This window comes from Equus quagga, chromosome 1 (genome assembly GCF_021613505.1).
Source record: "Equus quagga isolate Etosha38 chromosome 1, UCLA_HA_Equagga_1.0, whole genome shotgun sequence".
Lineage (NCBI taxonomy): Eukaryota > Metazoa > Chordata > Mammalia > Perissodactyla > Equidae > Equus > Equus quagga.
Window position 1 is genome coordinate 132,931,306 of NC_060267.1, and position 25,882 is coordinate 132,957,187.

The 25,882-nt window shown below is 45.6% G+C and overlaps 2 protein-coding genes across 7 annotated transcripts in view; one reads left to right on the forward strand and one right to left on the reverse strand.

Moving 5' to 3' along the window:
* CHDH (choline dehydrogenase) overlaps positions 1-20,797 on the forward strand; it is a 31,460-nt gene extending 10,663 nt beyond the window's left edge. For 5 of the 6 annotated variants that reach the window (XM_046652141.1, XM_046652178.1, XM_046652156.1 and 2 more), the window contains exons 2-8: positions 11,492-12,246; positions 13,191-13,342; positions 14,310-14,439; positions 15,435-15,569; positions 16,895-17,037; positions 17,520-17,622; positions 18,354-20,797. In XM_046652141.1, coding sequence (XP_046508097.1) covers positions 11,544-12,246; positions 13,191-13,342; positions 14,310-14,439; positions 15,435-15,569; positions 16,895-17,037; positions 17,520-17,622; positions 18,354-18,772 — 1,785 coding nt within the window. In that variant the 5' untranslated portion in view covers positions 11,492-11,543 and the 3' untranslated portion in view covers positions 18,773-20,797. The remainder of the gene's footprint in view (positions 1-11,491; positions 12,247-13,190; positions 13,343-14,309; positions 14,440-15,434; positions 15,570-16,894; positions 17,038-17,519; positions 17,623-18,353) is intronic. The other variant, XM_046652169.1, reaches the window with a different exon arrangement.
* A 142-nt stretch (positions 20,798-20,939) lies between these two features.
* The window catches only part of CACNA1D (calcium voltage-gated channel subunit alpha1 D), a 175,266-nt gene continuing 170,323 nt past the window's right edge, over positions 20,940-25,882 (reverse strand). The window contains exons 44-45 of the mRNA XM_046685745.1: positions 25,471-25,791; positions 20,940-24,956 (exon numbers count right to left, since the gene is read on the reverse strand). Coding sequence (XP_046541701.1) covers positions 24,663-24,956; positions 25,471-25,791 — 615 coding nt within the window. The 3' untranslated portion in view covers positions 20,940-24,662. The remainder of the gene's footprint in view (positions 24,957-25,470; positions 25,792-25,882) is intronic.

Sequence of the window (25,882 nt, forward strand, 5' to 3'; positions counted from 1 at the left end):
TGTGACCTTGCATCATGTGACCTTACTAAATTCAGTTATTAATTCCAGTAGCTTTTTTGGTAAATTCCTTGGGAATTTCTATGTAGATGATCATGTTGTCTGCAAATAAGGACATTTCTAATTCTTTTTTTCTAATCTGTATGCCTTTTACTTTTATTTTAATCAATTAACCTTACATCCCTGGTTGGAACCTTCATACAATGTTGAATAAATGTGGTGAGAGTGAACATCCCTGCTTTCTTCCTGATCTTAGGGTGAAAGTTTTCAGTCTTTGACCATTTAGTACAAAGTTAGCTGTAGGTATTTCATAGGTGCCCTTATCAGGAAGTCCTCTTCCATTCCTTAAGTACACAGAGATTTTATGGATGTTGAATATTGCCACATGCTTTCTGCATTAATTAAGATGATCATATCGTTTTTCTTTTTTGGTTTGTTAATATGATGAAATACATTGATTTTTGAATGTTGAACCAACTTTATATTCCTACAATAAACAATGTCTGCTTTTTGTATGTTGCTGGATTTGATTTGCTAAAATTTCATTATAGATTTTTACATCTTTGTTCATGATGAACATTGGTCTGTAGTTTTCTTTTCTTGGGATATCTTTGTCTTGTTTTGGTAACAGGATAATGCTGTCTTTATAAAACGAGTTGGGGAGTGTTCGCTATTCTTCTGTTTTCTATAGAATTGGTATTAGTCCATCTTGAATGTTAGATTTTACCAATGAAGTCTAGAGTTTTCTTTGTGGGAAGAATTTAAATTATGAATTCAATTTATTTAATGGATATATACAGCTATTTAGGTTATCTAATTCTTCTTGAATGAGCCTTGATAATCTTTCAAGATATGTATCTCTATCATCTTAATTATAAAATTTATTGGCATAAAATTGTCATAATATTCTTATATTGTCCTTTTCTTATCTGTAGAATATGTAGTGATATCCCCTTTATCTTTGCTGATGTTAGAAATTTGTATTCTCTTTCTTCTTTTCTTTGTCTGGGTAGAAGAGTATTAATTTTATTAATTATTTTAAAGAACCACATTTTGGTTTTAACTTTTTTCTACTTTTAAATTTGTTTTGAATTTTATTGATTTCTGCTGTTATGTTTATTACTTTCTTCTGATTACTGTGGGATTAATTTTCTTTCTGATTTTTTTAAAGGTCAAAGTATAGATCATCAGTTTGAGACCATACTTTTCTAATATAAGCCTTTTAATTCTATATATTTCCCTCAAAGCACTGCTTTACCTGTATCTCACACATTTTGGTCTGGTGTGTTTTCATTTTCATTAAGTTAAAAAAGGCACTAATTTCTCTTGTGATTTCTTCTTTCACTCATGAGTTATTTAGAAATGTGTTGTTTAATTTCTTAATATTTAGAGATTTTTCAGATATATATATTTTTTATGTCTAAATCAATTTTTTTGTGGTCAGAGAACATATTTGTATCATTTCAGTCCTTTTAAACTTGTTGAGATTTTTATTATGGCTCAAAATAAGGTCTCTCTTGGTGATGTGCACTTGCAAAGAATATGTATTCTACTGTTATTGGGGTACTCAACAATAAATGTTAATTAGGTCAACTTAGTTGATAACGTTGTTCAAGTCTTGTATATTCTTACTGATTTTTTGTCTAGTTGTTTTATCTATTACTGACAAGGGAGTATTGAAATCTCCAAGTGTAATTGTGTATTTATTAATTTCTCCTTTCAATTCTATCAATTTTTGCTTCATGAGTTTGAAGCTCTAGTAGGCACATTCACATTTATAATTGTTTTATGATAAATTGATCCCTTTATCAATTTGAAATGTCTTCTAAACCATGCTAATATTCTTTGTACTGAAGTCTACATTGTATGATATTAATATAGTCACTCTCTTTTTTGTTAGTGTTTATGTGATGTGTCTTTTTTGCATTTTCTTACTTATTTCCTGTGTCTTATATTTAAATTGGGTTTTTGTTTGGTAAACAGCATATATTTGAGTCTTGCTTTTTTTTTTTTTAATCCCATCTGACAGTCTCTGCATTTTAATTGCAGTGTTTAAACTAGTTACACTTAATGCAGTTATTGATATGGTTGGATTTAAATCTACCATTTTGATATTTGCTCTTTATTTGTCCCATCTCTTCTTAGTTTCTTATACCTGTTTTGATTTCTTTATATTATTTTATCCCCACCAGTGGCTACAATTCTTTGTTTTATTTAATTGTTTTAGTGGTTGTGGTAGGGTTTACAAAATGTATCTTTAACTTATCACAGTATACCTTCAAATAATATTATACCACTTCATGTATGGTACAAAAACCTTATAAAAGGATACTTCTATTTCTGCTTCTCCTATCCTTTGTGCTATTGTTGTTAAATATATTTTAATGCTACAAATATTATAAACCCTATAGTATATTCTACTACTTTTGCTTTAGACAGTCAATTATATTCTAAAGAGATTAAAAATAAGTGGAAGTGATGTCAGCATCATGGCAGAGTGAGTTGTTTCCTTTGTCTCTCACTTTTAAGTTACAACTAAGTGGACATTCATTAACCGATAGAGGATTCCTTACACAATACAACAGGATGCCTGAGAGATCCACAGAGCTATATATCTGAAGGTTGGTGGACTGGATCCTTGGGAAGCAGTGGAACTAGGTGAGCAGACCCCTCCTTGTCCCCAGAGGCAGTGATCCAGGTCACAGATCCTCACCCACCAGCCAGTACAACTGTGAGTGGAGGTGGGGGCAGCCCAGCCCACATACGAATGCTTTCAAAGTGATAGCCTGTCCCATGGGAGCACTCATCTACTGAGGTGGCCCCACCCATGCAAACACTGCCCACTGAGCAGCTCCCACCAGCATGTGTGAATACAGAGTGGCCTAACCAGCACAGCTACCAGCAGATGGGGCAGGATCAGAAAACACAGCTGCTGTCCCCACACCCCAGTTGTGGCAGGTGGAATCTGTGACCTGATACTACCACAAAGGTGCCAGCAGAGGACCAATTCATCAAACACCATGAAGAACTACAGTAACACTGCAGAACAGAAGGAAAATGACAAGTCTCCAGAAACCAATCCTGAAGTCACAGAAAATTGCAATCTAAATGACAGAGAATTCAAAACAGTTGTCATAAAGAAACTCAATGAGTTACAAGAAAACACAGAAAGACAGTTCAATGAGCTCAGGAATAAAATTAACGAACAGAAGTAATACTTGAGCAAAGAGATTGAAGCCCTTAAAAATCTACAGAGAAATTATGGATATGAAGAACACAATTAATGATATTTAAAAACATGGAGAAACCATAAAAAATATAGCAGACTTTATGGAAGACAGAATTAGTGAATTAGAAGATAGAAATATAGAAATGTTTCAGGTGGAGGAGGGGAGAGAACTAAGATTTTTTAAAAATGAAGAAATTCTTCAAGAAAATCTGACTCAATTGGAAAACTAACATAAGGATTTTAGGTGTTCCAGAGGGAGAAAGGAGTAGAGAGCTTGATTAAAGAGATAATAGCTGAGAACTTCCCAAACCTTGGAAATAACTGGACTTATAAGTACATAAAGCCAATATAACTCTTAATTACATCAATGCAAAAAGATGTAATGCCTTCTCCAAGGCATATAATATTAAAACTGTCAAAAGTCAATGACAAAGAAAAAATATTAAAGACAGCAAGGCAGAAGAAAATAACCTACAAAGGAACCTCTATCAGGCTTTCAGCAGATTTCTCAGCAGCAACCTTACAGGCTAAGAGAGGAGGGAATGATATATTCACAATACTGAAAGAGAAAAACTTCTACCCAAGAATACTCTATCCAGCGAAATTATTCTTCAGATTTGACAGAGAAATAAAAGCTTTCCCAGATAAACAAAAGCTGAGGGAGTTCATTCCTACTAGACCTGCCTTACAAGAAATGATGAAGGGAGCCTTCCTACCTGAAACAAAAAGGCACAGGTTTGCAAAGCTGTGAGCAAAGAGATAAATAGATAAAAATCAGAAAATTGCAGCAGCTCTCTATCAGAATAGGTTAGCAAACAATTATAACATAGAAGATAAAGGGAATGAAAGCATAAAAAATAAGTATAAATACTAAAATTTAGTCATAAACTTACAACACAAAAAAGAATAATTTGTGACAACAATAACTCAGAAGAGAAAGGGGATGGAACCTGCTTAGCCTAATGGAGATAAGAGGCTATCAGAAAATGAACTATCTCATCTATGAGATCTTTTATGCAAACCTCATGGTAACCACTAAACAAAAAATCAGAGCAGAGCCACAAATCATAAATAAAGAGAAAACTGAGAAAAACATCACAGAAAACTGCCAAACTGAAATGGCAGCCAGAAATACAAGGGAAAAGAAACAATAAAAATTTAGAATAACCAGAAAACAAGAGATAAAATGACAGTGTGCCCTCATATATTAATAATCACTCTAAATGTAAATGGATTGAATTCTCCAATCAAAAGACACAGAGTGGATGGATGGATTAAAAAACAAGACCCAAAAATATGCTGCCTCCAGAAAACACATCACAGCTCTAAGGACAAACATAGGCTCAGAGTAAAGGGATAGAAGATGATACTCCAAGCATATGGCAAGCAAAAGAAAGCAGGTGTCACCATACTTATATCAGACAAAGCAGGCTTCAAGATAAAAAAGACAATGAGCGACAAAGAGGGACAGTATATAATGATAAAAGGGACATTCCACCCAGAGGATATAACACTTATGAATATATATGCACCTAGAACAAGAACACCAAAGTATATAAAGCAACTATTAACAGACCTAAAGGGAGAAATTGACAGCAACACAATAATAGGAGGGGACCTCAGCACCCCACTTACATCAATGGATAGATCATCCAGACAGAAAGTCAACAAGGAACCAGTGGTCTTAAATGAAACACTAGACTAGATGGATTTTATATATATGTAAAATATTCCATCCCCAAACAGCAGAATACACATTCGACCATACATCAGGAAACAAGGCAAGCCTCAATAAATTTAAGAAGACTGAAATCATATCAAGCATTTTTTTTTAACACAATGCTCTGAAACTAGAAATCAACTACAAGAAAAAAGCTGGGAAAGCCACAAATATGTGGAGAGTAAACAAGATGCTACTGAACAACCATTGGATCAATGGAGAAATCAGAAATACCTGGAGACAAATGAAAATGAAAACACAACATACCAACTTTTGTGGGATGCAGCAAAAGCAGTTCTAAGAGGGAAAATTTAGCAAAAAGGCCTACCGCAACAAACAAGAAAAATCTCAAATAAGTAATCTCAAACTACGCCTAAAAGAACCAGAAAAAGAAGAACAAAGAGAAAAGTCAGCAGTAAGAGGGAAATAATAAAAATTAGAGCAGAAATAAGTGAAATAGAGACTAAAAATCCGGTAGAAATGATCACTGAAACTAAGAGCTGGTTCTTTGAGAAGATAAAATTCACAAACCCTTAGCCAGGCTCACTAAAAAAAAAAGAGAAAAGACAGAAGGTTCAAATAAAATTAAAAATGAAAGAGGAGAAATTACAACAGATATTACAGAAATACAAAGGATTATAAGAGAATACTATCAAAAACTGTATGCCAACAAATTGCATAACCCGAAGAAATGGATAAATTCTCAGACTCATACAACCTCCCAAAACTGAATCAAGAAGAAATAGAGAATCTGAATCAACCAATCACAAGGAAAGAGATTGAAAGAGTAATCAAAAACCTCCCAAAAAACAAAAGTCCAGGACCAGATGGCTTCTCTGGAGAATTCTACCAAACATTCAAAGAAGACTTAATACCTATCCATCTCAAACTATTCCGAAAAATTGAAGAAGACAGGACACTTCCTAACTCATTCTATGAGGCCTACATTACCCTGATACCAAAACCAGACAAAGACAACAGAGAACAGAAAAATTATAGGTGAATACCACTGATGAACATGCATGCAAAAATCCTCAACAGTTATTAGCAAATCAAATATAATAATACATTAAAAGGATCATACACCATGATTAAGTGGGATTATACCAGGGATGCAAGGATGGTTCAACATCCCCAAAACAATTAATGTGATACACCACATTAACAAAATGTGGAATAAAAATCACTTGATCATCTCAGTAGATGCAGAGAAAGCATTTGACAAGATCCAACACCATTTATGATTTTAAAAACTCTCAATAAAATAGGTACAGAAGGAAAGTAGCTCAATAAATAAAGGCCATATATGACAAACTCACAGCTAACATCATACTCAATGGTGAAAAGCTGAAAGCCAGCCCTCTGAGAACAAGAATAAAACAAGGGTGCCCACTCTCGCCACTCTTATTCAACATAGTACTGGAGGTTTGGGCCAGAGGAATTAGACAGGAAAAAGAAACAAAAGGTATCAAAATTGGCAAGGAAGAAGTGAAACTCTCGCTGATGGCAGATGACTTGATTCTATATACAGAAAACTCTAAAGAATCCATCAGAAAACTATTAGTAATAATCAACAACTGCATCAAAGTTGTGGGGTACAAAATCAACTTACAAAATCAGTTGCATTTCTATACTCCAATAACAAACTAAGAAAGAGAACTCAAGAATACAATCCCAATTACAATCACAACCAAAAGAATATAATATTGGGGCCAGCCCAGTGGCACAGCAGTTAAGTTTGCACATTCCTTTTTGGCAGCCTGGGGTTTGCCGGTTTGGATCCTGGGTGTGGACCAATGCACCGCTTGTCAAGCCATGCTGTGGCAGGTGTCCCACATATAAAGTAGAGAAACATGGGCACAGATGTTAGCTTAGGGCCAGTCTTCTTCAGCAAAAAAGAAGAGGATTGGCAGCAGATGTTAGCTCAGGGCTAATCTTCCTCAAAAAAAAAAAAAAAAAGAATAAAATATCTAGGAGTAAATTTAGCCAAGAAGGTGAAAGACCTATACAATGAAAACTATAAGACATTATTGAAAGAAATTGATGATAACATAAAGAAATGGAATGATATTCCATGCATGTGGACTGGAAAAATAAACAGAGTTAAAATATCCATAATACCTAAAGCAATCTACAGATTTAATACAATCCAACTCAGAATCCCAATGACATTGTTCACAGAAATAAAACAAAGAATCCTGAAATTCATATGGGGCATCACAAGACCCTGAATATCTAAAGCAATTCTGAGAACAGAGAACAAAGCTGGAGACATCAAAATCCCTGACTTCAAAATATAGTACAAAGCTATAGTAATCAAAACAGCATGGTACTGACAAAAAAACAGACACACAGATCAATGGAACAGAATTGAAAGCCTGGAAATAAAACCACATATCTATGGACAGCTAGTCTTAATCAAAGGAGCCAAGAACATACAATGGAGAAAGGAAATTCTCTTCAATAAATGGTGTTGGGAAAACTATATGGCCACATGCAAAAGAATGAAAGTAGACCATTATCTTACACCGTACATAAAAATGAACTCAAAATGGATTAAAGACTTGAGTGTAAGACATGACATCATAAAACCCCTAGAAGAAAATATAAGCAGTACGCTCTTTGACATCAGTCTTAGAAGTATCTTTTTGAAGACCTTGTCTATTCAGGCAAGGGAAAGAAACAAAAAATAAACAAATGGGGCTACATCCAACTAAAAAGCTTCTGCAAGGCAAATGAAACCATGAACAAAATGAAAAGACAATCCACCAACTGGGGGAAAATATTTGCAAATCTTGTATCCAACAAGGGTTAATTTCTAAAATATATAAAGAATTCATACAACCCAACAACAAAACATCACAGAACTTGATCAAAAAGTGGACAGAGGATATGAACAGACATTTTTTCAAAGAAAATATACCGATGGCCAACAGGCACATGAGAAGATGTTCAACATCTCTAACTATTAGGGAAATGCAAATCAAAACTACAATGAGATGTCACCTCACATCCGTCAGAATGGCTATAATTAACAAGACAAAAAATAACAAATGTTGGAGAGGATGTGGAGAAAAGGGAACCCTCATATACTGCTGGTGGGAATGCAAACTGGTGCAACCACTATGGAAAACAATATGGAGATTTCTCAAAAAATTAACAATAGAAATACCACATGACCCAGCTGTCCTACTACTGGGGATTTATCCAAAGAACTTGAAATCAACTATTCAAACAGACTTATGCACTGCTGTGTTTACTGCAGCATTATTCACAATAGCCAAGAAGTGGAAGCAACCTGAGTGCCCATCAACTGATGATTGGATAAAGAAGATGTGGTGTATATATATATATATACACACACACACAATGGAATACTACTTAGCCATAAAAAAAAGACAAAATTGTCCCATTCACAACAACACGGATGGACCTTGAGGGTACTATTTTAAGTGAAATAAGCCAGACAGAGAAAGACAAATACCATATGATTTCACTCATATGTGGAAAATAAACTAACACATGGATAAGAAGAACAGATTAGTGGTTACCAGAGGGGAAGGGGGCTCAGGGGAGGACAAAAGGGGTGAAGGGGCACATCTGTATGGTGATGGCTAAAAAGATTATTGGGGGTGAGCAAAGTGCAGTCTATACAGAAACTGGTAAATAATAATGTGCACCTGAAATTACACATGGTTATAAACCAATATGACCTCAATAAAATAATTTTTAAAAAAATAAGGGAAGAAAGTGTACTTAACCATTCTGGTAGGTTTAAAAGTGACCCCCAACCAGTGATATCCATGTCCTAACCCTAGAGTCTGTGAATAATGTTACCTTATATGGCAGGGACTTTGCAGATAAGAATCTTGAGATGGAGAGATTATCCTGGATTATCCAGGTGGTCCCAATGATGTAATCACAAGCGTCCTTAAAAGAATGAGATACTACTATGGAAGTAGGAGATGTGATAACAGAAGCAAGAAGTTGGAGTATAGCAAGGAAAGGGTTACCAGCCGAGGAATGCAGGTGGCCCCCAGAATCTAGAAAAGACAAGGAAATGGATTCTCTCCTAGGGAGCTTCTAGAAGGCACCAGCTTTGCCAACACCTTGGCTAGCCTAGTGAAACTGATTTCAGATTTCTGGCCTCCAGAACTGAACAAGAACTGAACAAGAGAATAAATTTGTGTTGTTTTAAGCCACCAGGTTTATGGTAATTTGTTACGGCAGCCGTAAGAAACTAATACAACCACAATTTTTACCATTTCCATTGCTCTTCATTTCTTTGTATGGATTGAATTTTCCATCTGATATCATATTCTTTTTGCCTGAAGATCTTTCTTTAACATATCTTGCAGTGCAGGTCCATTGGCAATAAATTCTGTCAGCTTTTTTTTCTCTGAAGATGCCTTTATTTCTCCTTCATATTTGAAAAATATATTCACTGGATATAGACAGTTCTAAATTTACTATTTTTTGTTTGTTTGTTTGTTTCTCCTTTCAGTACTTTAAAGTTGTCACTCCATTATGTTCTGGATTGCACGTTTTCTGATGAGAAGTTTCCTGTCACTCATATTTATTCTGTACATAATGTTTCTTTTGTTGGCTGGCTGCCTTGATGATTTTCTCTTGTGATGTCATCAATTGGACTGTGATGTACCTAGATGTGTTTCCCTTTGTATTAATCCTTCTTGGTATGCTCTGAACTTCTTGAATCTGTGATGTTTTGTCTTGTATTAATTTTGGAAAAGTCTCAAGAATTATCTCTTCAAATATCTTTTCTCCCCTGCGCTCTCTCTGTTCTTCTCCTCCCCCCACCTCTCGCTCTGCCCCTTTTCTCTGCTCCTCTCCTTTTTTCCTTTTATCCCTCTCCTTCTGGACTCCAATTATCTGTACTTTAGACAATTTGATATCATGCCATAGCTCTCAGTTGTTCTATTCTCTCTCTCTCCTTCTATCTGTCACTCTTTCTCCTCTTTATATTTCCATTTGGATAGTTTCTATTAATCTAATTTTCAGTTTCACTTATTCTTTTCTCTGCTGTATCCAAACAAATTATTCATCTCTGATGTTTTATTTTTAGCATTTCTGTTTGTCCTTTTTTTATAGTTTCCAACTTTTTGCTGAAATTGCCTATCTGTTCAACATGTTGTCCACATTTTCAACTAAATCTTTTAAAAATGTTAAACTTGGTTATTTAAAAATCTTTGTTTGATAGTTCTAACATCTGGATGGGTCATGCCTTGGTCTGGTTTTGTTAACTACTTTATCTCTTGATGAGTCATTTATTTTTCTTGCTTTTTTGTGTTTCTTAATTTTTTGTTGACCCCGTGTGTAACAGCATAGTAGAGACTGAGGTAAATAGTATTTATGCCTAGAAAAGGGCATGCCTTTTATTCTATCAAATCATTAGTGTGGAGTGTTGAGTCAGTTTAGGGGAGTTGAGTGGTGGGCTGCTGCTGCCTTGTGCTAATATGGGGCCTGGAGCACTAGAAGGTTCTTCTCAGTGTTCCTGCTTCAGACTAGGCCTTCAGGAGGACCTGGCTGCCCCTTTCTCCTGTGCCTGCGTGAATGGGGAGTGGATGGGGGTGAGAATCTTTCTCTGTCCTCTTACCTCTTAGCCTGCCTCCAGTGATAGGCTGCTGTTATTACTTGGTGCAGACTCATGGAGGGGGTAGGGAGATTTATCAGGGTTTTCTTGAGGTTTCTCAGGCCTCTTGGTGCAGCCTCAGTCTTGGGTGGGCCTTGTGTGCCTAAGCCTCATGGCTGGGCTTTCTCAGATATTCTTGTGTCAGTGGAGGTCTCGATGGGATATCCTGATTCCTTTCCACTTCTGTGCACTGAGCATGTTGGGAATGATTTGAACATTGTTAGGAAAGGACCCTCCAAAAGCTCTTGGCATTTCTGTGTTAAAACTCCAGCCCTCTACAGAGTGATCTTTGAAGATTGTAGCTCTGGCTCCAGCCCCTGCTGCAAAGCCCTCTAGTGCACCCCATGGCCCTCAGGTCAAAGGCTTTGAGCTCCGCAGCCTCGAGCCTCTGCCGCTGTAAGTCTTGTCTGTCTCTCTGGCCCCCGGCCGTCAGTTTTGAGGGCAGTTGTCTCATTCTCTGTGCATTGCTGGAGATTAAGTGGTGCCTGGCATGTGGTGGGGGCTCAGCAGCTGTCTCGAATGGATGAGGAATGAGTGCCAGCCTAGAAAGCCCTTACATCCCCTGCTTTCCAGCAGAGAGACTCCTGCCAGCCTCCAGGTTCACGCACACATGTCACAGAGAAGCCTTTCTGGGGACTTCCCAAGTTGGGGAGGGGCCCCTCTCCTGTGCATGTCAGTCCTGGCTCAGATCTTGCAGTACTGATATTCATTTCTATCTCTGCTCCTCCTCCTAGTTCCCCAGGGCAGGGACATGCCCTGCCCCACTCAACCCTGGGCAGACACTTGGTGAGCCTACAGGGGACCTTTGCTGTACCGGTGTGGCTGTCCCAGCTTTGGTCTGATTCTGCATGTGCATGTTGAGTTAAAATTTTTAAAGCCTCTTTTCCTGTTTTAGGAAAAGTGAATCAGCACATTCCCCTCCGTGTAAAAGGATCTGGGCTGGAAGCATGTGGTATGTCCTGCGAGGCTGGAGGCGACAGTGCCTGGGCCCATGGGGAGCCCTGGGGCAGCAGTGGCCCCTGGGCATCCGTGCTCTGGCCAGTGCAGGCTCCAGGAGTGGGAACGAGTACAGCCATGTGGTGGTGGGTGCAGGCTCCGCAGGCTGTGTGCTGGCCAGGAGGCTCACGGAAGACACTGACAAGCGTGTGCTGCTGCTAGAGGCTGGGCCCAAGGACACGTATGCAGGGAGCAAGCGGCTCTTGTGGAAGATCCACATGCCCGCTGCCCTCGTGGCCAACCTGTGCGATGACAGGTACAACTGGTACTACCACACGGAGCCGCAGCCGGGCCTGGATGGCCGGGTGCTGTACTGGCCGCGCGGTCGGGTCTGGGGTGGCTCTTCATCCCTCAATGCCATGGTCTACATCCGCGGGCACGCCGAGGACTATGAGCGTTGGCACCGAGAAGGCGCCGCAGGCTGGGACTACGCGCATTGTCTGCCCTACTTCCGCAAGGCACAGGGCCACGAGCTGGGTGCCAGCAGGTACCGCGGTGGTGAGGGCCCGCTGCGTGTGTCCCGGGGCAAGACCAACCACCCGCTGCACCAGGCGTTCCTGGAGGCAGCACAGCAGGCCGGCTACCCCCTCACCGAGGACATGAACGGCTTCCAGCAAGAAGGCTTCGGCTGGATGGACATGACCATCCATGAAGGTAGCAATAATGTGCCCATGCCCCATTGCCCTGGTCCTCCTTTTTTTAACAAAAGAAAACTACTCTCTGTCACAGCCCCATCCTTCCTGCCCTCATCATGGCCAGTAAATGTGGAGAAACTGGGCTTGTGCGAGATGGAGGGGATGTGATATAGGGCACCCGCTATAGGCCACGGAATACAAGCCAAAGCCAATGAGAAGTGACTAGGAGATGGCAACACCTTGGGCATTCCCTGGGCCTCTGGCCGCTGCTGGTGTGGATAATGGAGGTTCAGCTCTCTGACCAAACAGCCCAAAGTCCTCTAGAGACTTCCAGATGGGGGAACTGAGGCACAGAGCAGAGAATGGCCTTGCCCACAGCAGGACAGAGGCAAGGGCAGGGTCGACCAAAGCCTCCTGCTTGCCTCCACAGGGTTCTCACCCTTTTGTCTGCAGCTCCTGGCCTCTCTGTCATCCTGTGGAGAGTGAAGGATGTTTTTCCACCTGTATCCAACGACCCTGGGTAGATGTGGGTTTCAGTTGGGCAAGGTCTTATTTTTTTTCCTTGAGGAAGATTAGCCCTGAGCTACATCTACTCCTAATCCTCCTCATTTTGCTGAGGAAGACTGGCCATGAGCTAACATCCATGCCCATCTTGGTCTACTTTATATGTGGGACGCCTGCCACAGCATGGCTTGGCAAGCACTGCCACGTCCGCACCTGGGATCCAAACCGGTAAACCCTGGGCTTCCCAAGCGGAACACGTGAACTGAACCGCTGTGCCGCCTGGCTGGCCCCAGTTGGGCAGGGTCTTTTGGGCTCAGCCTTACTTTTAAGGCAGAGCTTGCACGGTCAGGGGAAGGACAAATTCCCTCGTGCTCCAGCACCTTCCCACTTCCCCCTGTACGGGTGGGTGCCCGGGGAATGGGCAGGGGCTGGGCCTGACCCCCTTGCTCTGTCCTACAGGCAAGCGCTGGAGCACGGCCTGCGCGTACCTGCACCCAGTGCTGAGCCGCCCCAACCTCATAGCCGAGGCCCGGACGCTCGTGAGCAGGGTGCTGTTTGAAGGCACCCGTGCAGTGGGCGTGGAGTACGTCAAGAACGGCCAGAGCCACAGGGTGAGCAAATATCTGCCGGGCCGGGCAGCTCACGGCAGAAAGGAGGTGGACAGCGAGCCTGGCGGTGCTCGGTGTGGGCAGGAATCATGCTCTCATCCCCACAGCATTGTGATGAGGTGTGAACAGCTGGTGGCAATGGCCTGAGAGACTATTTCCAGGGCCTTGCTGGAGGCGGTGGCCTGTGGAGGTGGGGGATGCCCTAGTCCAGCCACCTGCAGAGCCCCTGGTGCCCCGGTGTGGGTGAGTGCCCACTGTGAGCCTTGTCTGCCCCTCCCCTCCTCAGAGCAGCCCCCAGTACCTTCCACACCTTTGCAGAAATTGATGGGTTTATGCTAAGGCTTTAAAAACCACAAACAAGATCATACTCCATATTTCTGCACTGTGCTGTTTTCCACTTAATGGTGTATCAGCATTTTTCTGCATCCCAAGTGAACATCTGGCTCACTGCTCGCTTTATTTAAACCTCTCTTTGAGTGCCTGCTTTCCTTTATCTCATTTAAGCTCTACAGTCCTCTTTTTAAGACCACCGTTACCATCTGGCTGTTGCAGAATGAGAGTATAGACCACACTTTATTTTTTTTGCTGAGGAAGATTCGCCCTGAGGTAACATCTGTGCTAGTCTTCTATTTTTGTATGTGGGATGCTGCCACAGCATGGCCACTGTCGAGTGGTATAGGTCCATGCCCAGGAACCAAACCCAGGCTGCCCAAGTGTAGCGCACCAAACTTAACCACTCGGCCATGGGGCTGGTCCCTGAACCACACTTTATTAATGACTGCAAACTGTAGCTGCACGTGTGGGTTGCTTTCACATAGCAGCACCCTGAGCATCCCCTTCCTCACTCTTGGGCCTGTGAGCAGGATCCCTTCCTGCCACTCGGGTATGTCATGTCAAGGCCACTTCTCAGGGTTCTGTCTGGCTCTCCGGGAAAGGAAGTGTGACCTGCATGGTCTGCTGCCTCTTCCAGGCTTACGCCAGCAAAGAGGTGATTCTGAGTGGAGGCGCCATCAACTCGCCACAGCTGCTCATGCTCTCGGGCGTCGGCAACGCAGATGACCTCAAGAAACTGGGCATCCCGGTGGTGTGCCACCTTCCTGGTGAGCTCCCTTCTCCACTGCTCCCCAGGGGGTGTCTCTGCTAAATAAAGTGTTTTATTGTATTTTATTAGCATGGAGTGGGGAGGGGACAGGAGTCAGTGCTTCTTGGAACTGTCACATTCTTCCCATGAGCCTGAAGGTCCCGGATGCCTCACTGGACAGTCCTGCCTCCTGGGGACCCCTCTCTGCCCCAGCCACCCTATCTCACTGAGAGGCAAGACCCTTTTAGCAGGGAGCATCTGCCTGTAGAGTCCGCTGGGCCAGGCTCGGGCAAGTCACCAGGGCAGCCCTATGGAGAGAGGGGGCCAGGCCTTTGTTTTCCACCCTCAGAACTCACCAGCTGCCCTGACATTAAAGATGCCAACTCAGTGCTCCAGAGCATGCTTTTCATGTTAAGACAATTCTCCCACGCCTAAAATTTATTTTATAAACTGTCTTTGATGCCCTTCAGGGCCGGGCCCTGTCCCTCTTGTCCTCTCTTATAACCCAAGCTCACAGAGGCCTGGGCCTTATTGCATTGATCCTTCATCATAAGGTCTGTGAAAGTGCTGGTCTGTGGCAGTGACCTGCTCATCGTCCCCATGACCTCACACAGGGTTGCACAGCACGACAGGCCTGCTTCCCTCCTTCCCCAGGCCAGGAGTGAGGTGGGGCTGGCAGTCCATCTGGCCATGAGCCGTTCAGCAACAGCTCCCCGAGCGGTACCTGCTGCAGGCGTGGGCCCTGCCCCCATGAAGGGTGGTTACAAGTGTTGCCCTGGAGTGGGTAACAAGGGCAGATGTCTTTGGCGGCATCTAAGAGGGCTGGACTTGGTGGGGAGTGTGGGAATGGTGTCCCTGGGAGTTGGCCTTTAAGCTGAGACCTCGAGAATGATCAGGAGCTGGGCTGGCAGATAAGTGGATGCGAGAGAAGTTTTCAAAACCAGGGCGATGTTGAGAGGCCAGCTAAGCTCCCCTTGGTAGCCACTTTTTCCTAACCACTCCCACCCATTTCAGGAGTCGGCCAGAACCTGCAAGACCACCTGGAGATATATATCCAGCAGGCATGCACCTGCCCTATCACCCTCCACTCGGCACAGAAGCCCTGGAGAAAGGCCCAGATTGGGCTGGAGTGGCTCTGGAAGTTCACAGGTGGGCATGCTCCTCCATGACCTTGGTAGAGATGGTCTGTGGGCAGCACAGCCTCTTTCCTGAGGTGCCAAGCAAGGGCTCTGGCCCCAGGATGCTGATTCAAAGCTGAGCTATGTCATTTGCCTCAGCTCTTTGAGCCTCTGTTTCTCCTCTGCAAAAGTGGGATGCACAGTTCCTGCCTAACGGGCTGGTGTGAAGACCAGACGCAACAGCACAGGGCCTACCCGTGCTGAGACTCCTCAGGGGCTAGGTGCTGCTCTTCCTTAGAGATGGACAGGGATGGCCTTGTGCTAGACACCCTCTGGGGTCCAAGGAGACAGGAGAAAAGGCACTTGGTACTAGACTGCAGATTCAGCATCCATTTCTCAGCATTTTCCATTTGTTCTCCAGCTGAGTCTCAGAGTACAGAGTTTGGCTAGGAAATGGTGCTTTGAAATCCTGCTCATTGACTCAGCGTGTATTTCTCGCACACCTACTGTGTGCTGTGCTAGATGGTGGGAAATGCCAATAAGGCAGGTTCCCTGGGAGAGTTTTCACTCTAGTGGGGACAATGGAAAGAAACCAAGTAAACATGCCAAGTTTTAAGCACAGTGAAAGAAAGGTGAGGATGCTCATTCAACTAGAGGACCTGAGAGGCAGGAAGGATATGTGCAGACCCTGGTGTGTCTGAAGAACTAATTTGCTGGGCCGGGGAGACTGCAGCATATTGAGGACGACACAGTGGTGGGAGGTTGGATGGAAGAGGGCCTGAGCTGGATCATGAGGGCTGGCTGTGTGTGAACAGTGGGCTGCGGGAGGCACAGAGGTAGGCCAGGGCACCAGCAAGGAGGCCCCTGGAGCCACCAGATAAGAGGTAATCTGGGCTTGGACTCCGGTAGGGATGGTAAGGCCAAGAAGATGGATTCAAGTAGATTTTGGAGCTGAAGCCAGTGAGACTTTCTGGGCCGCATGGTGGGCGATGAGGAAGAGGGAGGTGGCAGAGACAGCCGGAGTTTCTGCCTTCAGCCTTGTGTGAAAGGAACAGTTAGGGGTGGAGGCTGGGCTGGGTGTGGGCCGGGATACCCATGGGACATCAGTCACAGTCAAGTTGGCAGCGGTGGAGTCGGGGGAGAGGGCAAAGCTGAAGACCCTTGGCATGTGGCTGATATTGAAAGCCGTGGCGCTGGGTGAGCCCACCTGGGGGAAAGAGGACAGAGTCGAGGACTTGGGTCCAGGCCTCAGAATAGAGACCAGGAAGAGGAGGAGGAGCTACCCAGCAGAGAGGAGGCCAGCCCACCTGCCACACCTTGACTTGCTCTTCTGCCTCACCCTCTTCTGACCCTCAGGGGATGGAGCCACGGCCCACCTGGAAACAGGTGGGTTCATCCGGAGCCAGCCTGGAGTCCCCCACCCGGACATCCAGTTCCACTTCCTGCCATCCCAAGTGATCGACCACGGGCGGGTCCCCACCCAGCAGGAGGCTTACCAGGTGAGCAGACAGTCTCATCTTCTCAGCAGGCTGCATTTTCCGGCGGTAGCAGGGCCCTCAGGGAGGGCGCCCAGAAGCCTGTGCCCTGCCTGCCAACTGCCCAGGGTGTCTGAGTAGGGAGAGGAACAGGGGAGCCAGGGCAGAGTGTGGCAGACTGCGTGGTGCATGGAAAGGTGAGACCTGCTCCCAGCTCAGGGCAGGTGCTCTAGGTCCTGAGCACCAGAAACGGACAGATGAGGCCAGCTCTGCCCGGGGATTGCCAGCCTCTGAAAGTTTTGGACAATCGGATATAAAGCCAGGAGGCAGGAGTGATTCACTGAGGGGGTTTTTGATCACTTGTGGAAGGGTGCGGGGTAAGATGCAAATACTGAAATGGAGCTGCTCTTAACTGACGTCAGGTGTAGAGTCCTCCCTCTCAGGAAACCCGGGCCTCTCTAACCTCCAGAGTTGTGGGGACTGATGCTTCCTCTGGGTTCTTCTAGGTGCACGTGGGGACCATGCGGGGCACGAGTGTGGGCTGGCTCAAACTGAGAAGTGCCAACCCCCAGGACCATCCTGTGATCCAGCCCAACTACCTGTCAACAGGTAATTCTCCAGCCACTGTTGTCTCCCCCAGGCCTGGGCCTGCTGGGCCACCTGTTGAATGAATGCCTTTATGGGGTTCATGTTTGTCCCTGAGTGTTACCCCTGACCACATTTTCTGAGACACAGGCACCCTCTGGCCCCCTCCACCCCATCATTCTAGCTGGAAAATTGCACATGCTGCTATGTGGTGCCCTGGGTCACTTGAAGTAGCCCTGAGACGTCCTTTTACACAGTAGGAGAGATTTTCAGAACAGTCTACCAGGAGGTGCAGGATGTGGCTGTGTACACAGCGTTCGTGGAGCATTTTTCCTGCTGTCACAGTGAGCATTCTCTAAAAGCGAATCACATTCTGGGGCCTGCCTGTTTGTGTGCAGCAGAGGTGAGCGTGCTAATCGCGCAGGTTTTGCCCAGCGGTGACAATGTGGCAGATGCAGGGCATGTATTCTCATCCCTAGTTTACAGATAAGAAAATTCAGAGGCTGACTTAAACCTGGGTCCTCTGGAGCAGGCTGTGTCCGTCTAGGATGTTGCCTGTTTGGGCTTCATGCAACTCTGCTTGGTTACACTGTTAACTGCCTTTGGGTAGGTGATAAGCCACCTGGTGGCTCACACCTCCATGTCCCTAAACTGTGTCCCCTGGGCCAGCTTATTGAGCCTCTCCATTCCGAGAATCTTCCAGCAAGGCGAGCATGATAAGGAGAGGAGTTGCACCTGTTTCTTTTCCTTGACAGAAACCGATATTGAGGACTTCCGTCGGTGTGTGAAGCTGACCAGAGAAATTTTTGCACAGAAAGCCCTGGAACCATTCCGGGGGAAAGAGCTCCAGCCAGGAAGCCACATCCAGTCAGATAAAGAGATAGATGCCTTTGTGCGGGCAAAAGCGGACAGTGCCTACCACCCTTCGTGCACATGTAAGATGGGCCAGCCCTCCGATCCCACCGCTGTGGTGGATCCGCAGACCAGGGTGCTTGGGGTGGAAAACCTCAGGGTTGTCGATGCTTCCATCATGCCCAGTGTGGTCAGCGGCAACCTGAATGCCCCCACCATCATGATCGCAGAGAAAGCGGCCGACATCATTAAGGGGCAGCCTGCACTCTGGGATAAGGATGTCCCCATCTACAAGCCCAGGACCCTGGCCACCCAGCGTTGAGGGAGTCACTGCCTGAGAAGCCCCCCAACAGGCTAAGAGGGCCAGCATAGCCCTTGCTCCAATGGTCTTTCCTGAAACTATCTAGAATGTTAGGATTTAATGTCTGTGAATTGGATCATTTGTTAAGAAATGAGACCAGTACTACTGGTCAGTGAATCGGGTTCCTTTTTACAACATTTCCCTATGGGCCCTTTGGGAAAGGCCAGTATTCTGGTTGGGGCCCCTCTTCCCTGCCTCCTGCAAGGACAGCAAAGGGGAGGGGAGGCTGGCGGAGGAGGATGATGGTTAACTCCTGCCATGTACTCGTCTTGTGTTCATGGTGCTCTCCAACCCAGGGTCCTGCTGCCTTCTTCGGTCCTTGTTAGACTGGAGGAAGGTGGTCTCTCCCAGGCCTCCCTCTGCAGCCCCTCAGAGAGCAGGTGCTGTGCACTGAGGCTTGGAGCTAGTCAGTCCTGCTTGGGTTCTCCAAGGGGGGCGTCCTCCTCTCAGGCTGCAAGCTGTAGCTAAGGCCCAGAGTTGCAGTCATTAGAGTTCACCGGGGACATGTGCATAGGCTCCAGCACTCCCGTTCAGAGGGGAAAGTGGCCCACTGGAAGAAACACAGCCTTCTCCTTTCTCTTCTGCTTCCTGATTTCACTCCCAGAGGGAGGCAGGAACTGGTGCTCAGTTGCGTCCCTCTGAGGGCCTTGGGGGCCTCCTCGCCAATGCTCTGGTTCTTATTAAACACGATCAGCCCAATGAGAGGACGTCTGGACCTTGTTCAAGGAGATAAGAGTCTGGAGGGGCTCTTTCTTTACTATCGTAGGTTCCCTGATTTAGCATTCCGGAAGATTTTCCTGTTACCAGGAAACCTAGAAACCCAGAACAAACCCTACCTACCAGACCACAGCTCCACGCTGAAGCGGCCAGCCAAGAGGATGCTCTCCTCTCAGATGGGGAAATGACTCCACAGCGGACAAGGCTGGCTAATTCTCATTCTTTAGACGTCTGTGGGAACAGAGCAGGATGGAGCTGAGACTGACAGAGAAAGCAGTCGAGTAAAACTACGCACCCTGATCCTGTAAAAATGAAACTGAGTGAAAGAAAAATAAATTGGCAAACGATTTGAGTTTTTGGGGGTGGAAAGCAGTTACAAGTAGCATTTAAAACAGCTCTTGATTTTTAAACTTCTTATAATTCAATAGTATAATCCCAGTAAACTTATTTTTGAACTGAGACGCCTCATCCAGACTGTTCTGTCAAGCTAATGAAAGTTAAATGCATTTTGGATTGATTTTTTTCCGAAGCCATCCAAAGCTTCTATGGCATCTATGGCAGGGAAGCCAAGAATTGCTACATGGAAACCTGTGTGCTGGGCCCAGAATGAGGGCCGGCTTCACCCAGGATTAGAGTGGATTGAGGTGGCTTGGAGGTCCAACAGCCGCAACTCATGTTTCTGAGAAAGACCTTCAAAAAGGTGGAAAGAAGAAAACGATCACATCTCTCCTTCCTTTAAAAATTTTAAACAAACAGCTCTTGTTTGATCTTACCTGTGTCTGTCTTTATTTTCTGTTCCAGGGGAGGGTCAAGAAAGAAAATTCTAAATCTGCCAAGAGATTTCTCTCTCCTAGAGAGGTTCCCCACCTGCCTCACGGCAGGGTGCACAGCCATCATCCTCTGGGTCTTGGAGCCACCTGCAGGGGCGGAGGAGTGCAGGTGCCAGCCCCACTGCTCTGAGGGCTGAGAAGGGACAAGCTGGGTGTGGAGGGGGTTCCCAGGCGACCGTCTGTGCTGACCTCTGGCACGGGATGGCAGGTATATGGCCATTCAGTGCTGCCATCACTGCGTTCTGTGGTGTTTTCAGCCTCTGAGGCAATGACTGATTTGCTACTGTGGCTGTAATGTAAGATGAGCAAAATGACACGTGGAAAGAGGAGCCTGTCCCTGTTCAGCTCCATTACCTCCAGGCCCGTCTCCCACTCTTGCTTACGGGGCCTTGTTCCATAGGATGATATAACCATACAGTGAAATAAATACGTTTCAAAAGAGAAGGCTGAGTGTGTTCCAGATCCAGGACCCACAGAAGGCAGAGTGGAAAACTGTGCTTTTGGGGTTCAGACCCAGGACAGACTATTCTGATATGAAGCGGTTCCTCCCTTGAGCCCTGACAGGTGAGTGTGGTGGCTGTCCCGTCAGAGTGGAGTGGTGGCCCATGCCGTAACAAGGGGCTGTCTGAAAGTTCCACTGTCATGAGGGACCCCTGAGCTCAGAAGGAGGGCCAGAGAGGGGAGCCAAGTGCCGACTCAAGTTAGGGAGCATGAGCCATGGTTATGCGGCCCGTGAGAAACACAGAGACCAGGCCAGCACTCGGCCTCTCAAAGAATCAGGCAGACTGTCATTTAAGCCCCTTAGCAAAAAGCCTGCAATACCTAAAAAACAGAAGAACATATTTTTCAAAAAAATGGTCAAAAAAGCCTAACAGAACGCCGTGTATGTGCCTAATGAACGGGCTCTGAGGAGCACCGACCCCTTTGAAGAAGCCTGCGGTTAAGCTGCTGCGCCAGGTTCTCCCTGGTAGGATAAGGGGCAAACATGCAGGTATGGGAGCAGCCTGCCTGAGCGTGACCGGGAAGCGCCGGGTCCCAGGAGCAGGAGCCCCAGCGCCTTTACAGACTGCCTTTCTGCTTCCAGTGCAGGCTTCAGGAATTACCGTTTCCATAAGTTCAAACAGATTCTCCTCTCCAGACAAACCACACTCCTCCGCCCAAAGGTCGTTTCCTATTTCCGCTGACCAACCTAATGTTGGATCTCTATTAAGATTCAGGAAAAGGCACCCTCTCCCCTGGCCCTGTCTTGAGGCCCAGGCAGTCTCCCATCTCCTCTCCTCCGCCGTCCCCACAGGGCGTCCTCAGGACCATTCTCTCACCGTTGTTCCCATGTTGGAAGCAAGGGCCCCAGGCCTGCTCCTCATTCTCGCCTGCTCTCCCAAGTCCCCAGTAGAGAAGGAACATCATTTTAGAGAAATAAAAACATTTTCAACAAAGGAAAGCGTAGCTGAAGCTTGTTTTTGAGTCCAGAAGGCTAAAAAAGGAGCTGGGGCTCTCTGTGCGACAATAGCTCGCTCTCTCGGTAACCAACTCGTAGAACAAATCCAACACCCACCACAACAAGATCCTTGTTACTTTAGACCATAAAAAACAAACAACATGCAATAAACTAAACTGCCCTGGTTTCTTTCACAAGTGCGGGGTCAGCAGTAAAGAAGATTTGTCAAGCATGTAAAGCCCACACTGTGCACTGAGAAGCTTCCAGGGTCTTCACAACCCACCCTTCCTGGCCTGGGGCCGATTCTGAAACATCTTGGAATAGAGCTGGGAAGCGCTGCCTGGCCGAGCTGTCTGGATGGAAATCAATCACAGAGATGGTTATTAATGAGGTTCTTGCTCACTGATAGTTAAATCAGAGCTCCCATTTCCATTTTGTGATATGATGAGAAACACAAGATTAATGACACTATACGCTCTGTTCCTGGGGACACAACAAAATGACTTTTTTTAGGGAGGTGGGATGGGAACCAAAAAGGAAAGACATTTAATCTTAAAACTTCCCTAAAACAAAGAAAAAAACCATGCTCTACAACTGCAAATTTTTCTTACAAAGAAAAATTTAATGTTAGATGAGAGGTTGAACCAGGCTTAAAGCAGACAGATATGCAGAGTAGTGCAGCCTGTAAAAATGCCAGCTTTTAGGCACTGACTGGCAAAGATCATGGCCCATACCAGAAACTTCAGTCCTGGTCGGGTGACCTTGGACTGACGGTGTGAAGCCACGCAGTAAGACCCACACCCAATGGAGACACACAGTCTGAGATGAGGTGAGAGTGGGTTAGCCCTTTAGGAGAAAGAGTGCTCTCTGCAGCTGGCATTAAGTTACCACGGGCACTGAAGGAGCCAGGCGGGTAAGAACAAATCTAGAGAATCACAGAAATTACAGAACTGCCCTCACAGTGCCCGCCCCTCTGAAGCTCTCACTGGCAAACACCAGCTCTTTGCAAGGAGAGCTCCCAAATACAATAAAATTATTACACAGCTTTATTCTGAAGAACATTTTGCATTTTAATAAAAAAGAATTTATGTCAGGAAAGAGTCATTTACAAACCTTGAAGTGTTTTTGCCTGGATCTGGAGTAAGAATGTCTTAAGAAGAGGTTGGTAAGGTCTTGATAACAAAGTGTTATTATTTACAAAAAAAACCAAAGCCCCAAAACAAACATTAACAGGTTGTCTATGTAATATTTAAAAATTTTGAACCCCAAATTGCTACCTGTCTTTTTGACTGCAGGGAATCCCTGCCAAGGTACCTTGATAAAGTCGGCATAATTCTGTGAACAGAAAAGGAAGCCTCGACGAGTCTAATGATCCCAAAGTGGGTTTCCATCGGGAAGTACAATCGCGTGTGAGTGCATTCTAACGAAAACTTCAGCCCTCGTTCAATTGCATATAAAAGCCCTCAGAACACACAGTACAGCAATGTTTTGTAAAAAGGCAGCAATTTGATTTGTCCAGACCCCGACATTCTAATCCTGCAGATCTTCACGTTGCTTCCTCTGTCCCCCCTTCCCCAGCATTCCTTATTTCTTAAGCAGCGTCACCAGTCCCCGGGGGACAAGAACACAGGGACTTCGTTCATCTGTGCAATGATTTCTGCACCAGAAATGCAAAAATGTACTGTGGGGGCAGCTAAGAAAACCACAACTTTGAATGCCACAGGGTCAGAGCAACCAGCTTGACCCACTCTGTTATGAACTTATCAGAGGGTTAGCAGAGGAAAACAAAAGACGGTTGTAACCCATGGTGGATCAAAAGGTACGATATCAAATCGTAGAACTCTCGCCCAAAGACAAGACTGCAAATGGTCATCTGGTATACCTTGTGTAAAGATAGGTTTATAGCGACTCAAAATATTTTAGAAAAATCTCTGTAGTGTCAAGTTCTTTAGAACTTAAAATTGTACCCCCAAAAGATTTTCACTGAATAAATGAGAATTGGCTCTATTTCTTCTACTTCTGGATAGCCCGAGTAAAAATACTAATAATTTCTAGATTTCAGTGGGGAACTACAATTGTTAGGACCCATGGATATTGCTGCAGTTCAAATACGGTACAATAATTACAAAATATAGACCATCTCTTTACAAATACAAATTATAGTATATTACAAGTCATGTACAGTAAATCTATAATTTTTAAACAAACTAGCGTATCTAGGTTTACCTGGTTGCGAGTGCATTATTATTCCAGTTTACAGTTGCCCTTAGCCTGACGGTCAGAGGCTGACCGTGGGAGTGATGCTCTCGTGTAAACTGGCGCCACATAACAGAAAGCTCCTGCTCCCTTTCAGGATGACGGCTGGTAGGTACCTCCTGACTCTCACACTGTATTTCAGAACAGCTAAACAGGAACCAGGAAGCAGTATATTTGGGGGGAAAGGGTGTAAAAATGGATATGCTGGGCCCATTGAATGTCTGATATGCTAGACCGATGGCTGAGGTAATGACACAGGTCTGGTGATCGTCCTCACCTTTAACCTTCCCCACCGTGCCTGCGGGCAGGTGGGTGTGGGTGAGCGCCCTGGGGTGCGCTCTGCACCAGCGGGCGGGGCTTGTCCGACCTCCTCACTGGTCCTCTCCGAGAGGGCTGGACCTGCTGTTTCCCGCAGCTGGGGCTGAGCACATGTGCACGGCTGTTCCCTACCAGGTTTATGGCTTCCTTGAGGCATGACATCACTTGTACAAAAGTCTAATTGAATATGGACTCCACACTAGTGCCTAAACTTTCCTAACTACGAGGCACTTTTTCCCTGGCCCTCCGGCGCCCCACCTGAGGCCAGAGCCAGTCTGCCCCTCCCTGGGGGCTACAGGGTAGTGATGCATATCATTTCATCTGCCAGGTCCTCCTCATCTCTCCCGGGGTCTGGCTCTTCGTCGCTGTAGCCTGGCCCAAAGTCCTGGAGTTCAAAGTCCTGCCGGTGCGAGCCGGGGCCAACGTCCCCGTTGGCCCGGGGATGCATGTTCCCATTAAGCAGGTTGCTGGCTGCACTCTCCATCTCATCGATGGTTAGGTCACAGGCATCGGCGATCTCGTGTTTTGTCGCCGACACGAACTTTGGGTCCCTTGCATACCGTCCTAAGCCTTCAGATATCAGGACCTGTACAGCAACGAAGGTCGTGGCATGAATGCGTGATAAGCCGTAGGGGGAAAAAACGACAGAAAAACGTCCTCAAACATAACCGCACCTTGTGCTTTTGGGACTCAGCCAGTCAGGTCTGCTAGACCTCATACATGATAACTAAATGTAAAAGTAAATCGCTTTGGCTTTGAAAGTGTCATAGAGCTCAAAAAGTACACATGGCCCAACAAGAGTGAAACCCACTGGGGAAAAATATTTTAGTATAAACTCGTAATATTTGCAGGAACAGCACCCGTAATCTTAGGCACAGCTGATTCATGAGACTCGGCCGTGTTTTATACTCAAGCTTTAAGTACCATCCTTGCTTCTAACAAGTGGGCGGTGTCCAGATACTAAGTGTCGCCTCCTGGCTGCAGAGCCCTCCCACCTGCAGAACCACCACCTGCTCCTCCTGCATGTGGTTCTCCATGGTTCCCCCTCTGCTGTGCCTGGCGCCTGCCCTCCCGTGGCATACTCAGTGAGCCATACTCACTGCCTCCACCAAGCTGTCTGCACTCCTCTGCTTGTCGCTGTTTTTGTTGCGGAAGCTGCTGGGGACAGTCAGGCTGGCTGGTGTGAAAGTCCGATAGGAGATGCCAGGCTCATCCGTGTACCACGAGCTGCGGTGCAGGGACGGCAGGCTACCGTTGACCTGGTCCAGGGCTTCCGGCCGCTCAACCTGGATCAGGGGAGTGTAGCATGGCGTCCAGTCCCGGTATGGAGGGGTCGCTGGAGGGGTGGCCCATGACCGGGTTGAGTGGCTTGGCGAGTACTTCTGGGCCTTACTTGAATCTAGGCCTGCAACTGCCATGATCTGAGGAGAAAGGGGAAGTGGGGAGTGGGAGACCAGAGGTCCTCAGAGGTCCAGGCCTCAGGCCGCCTGAAGATGGACCAAGTATGACACC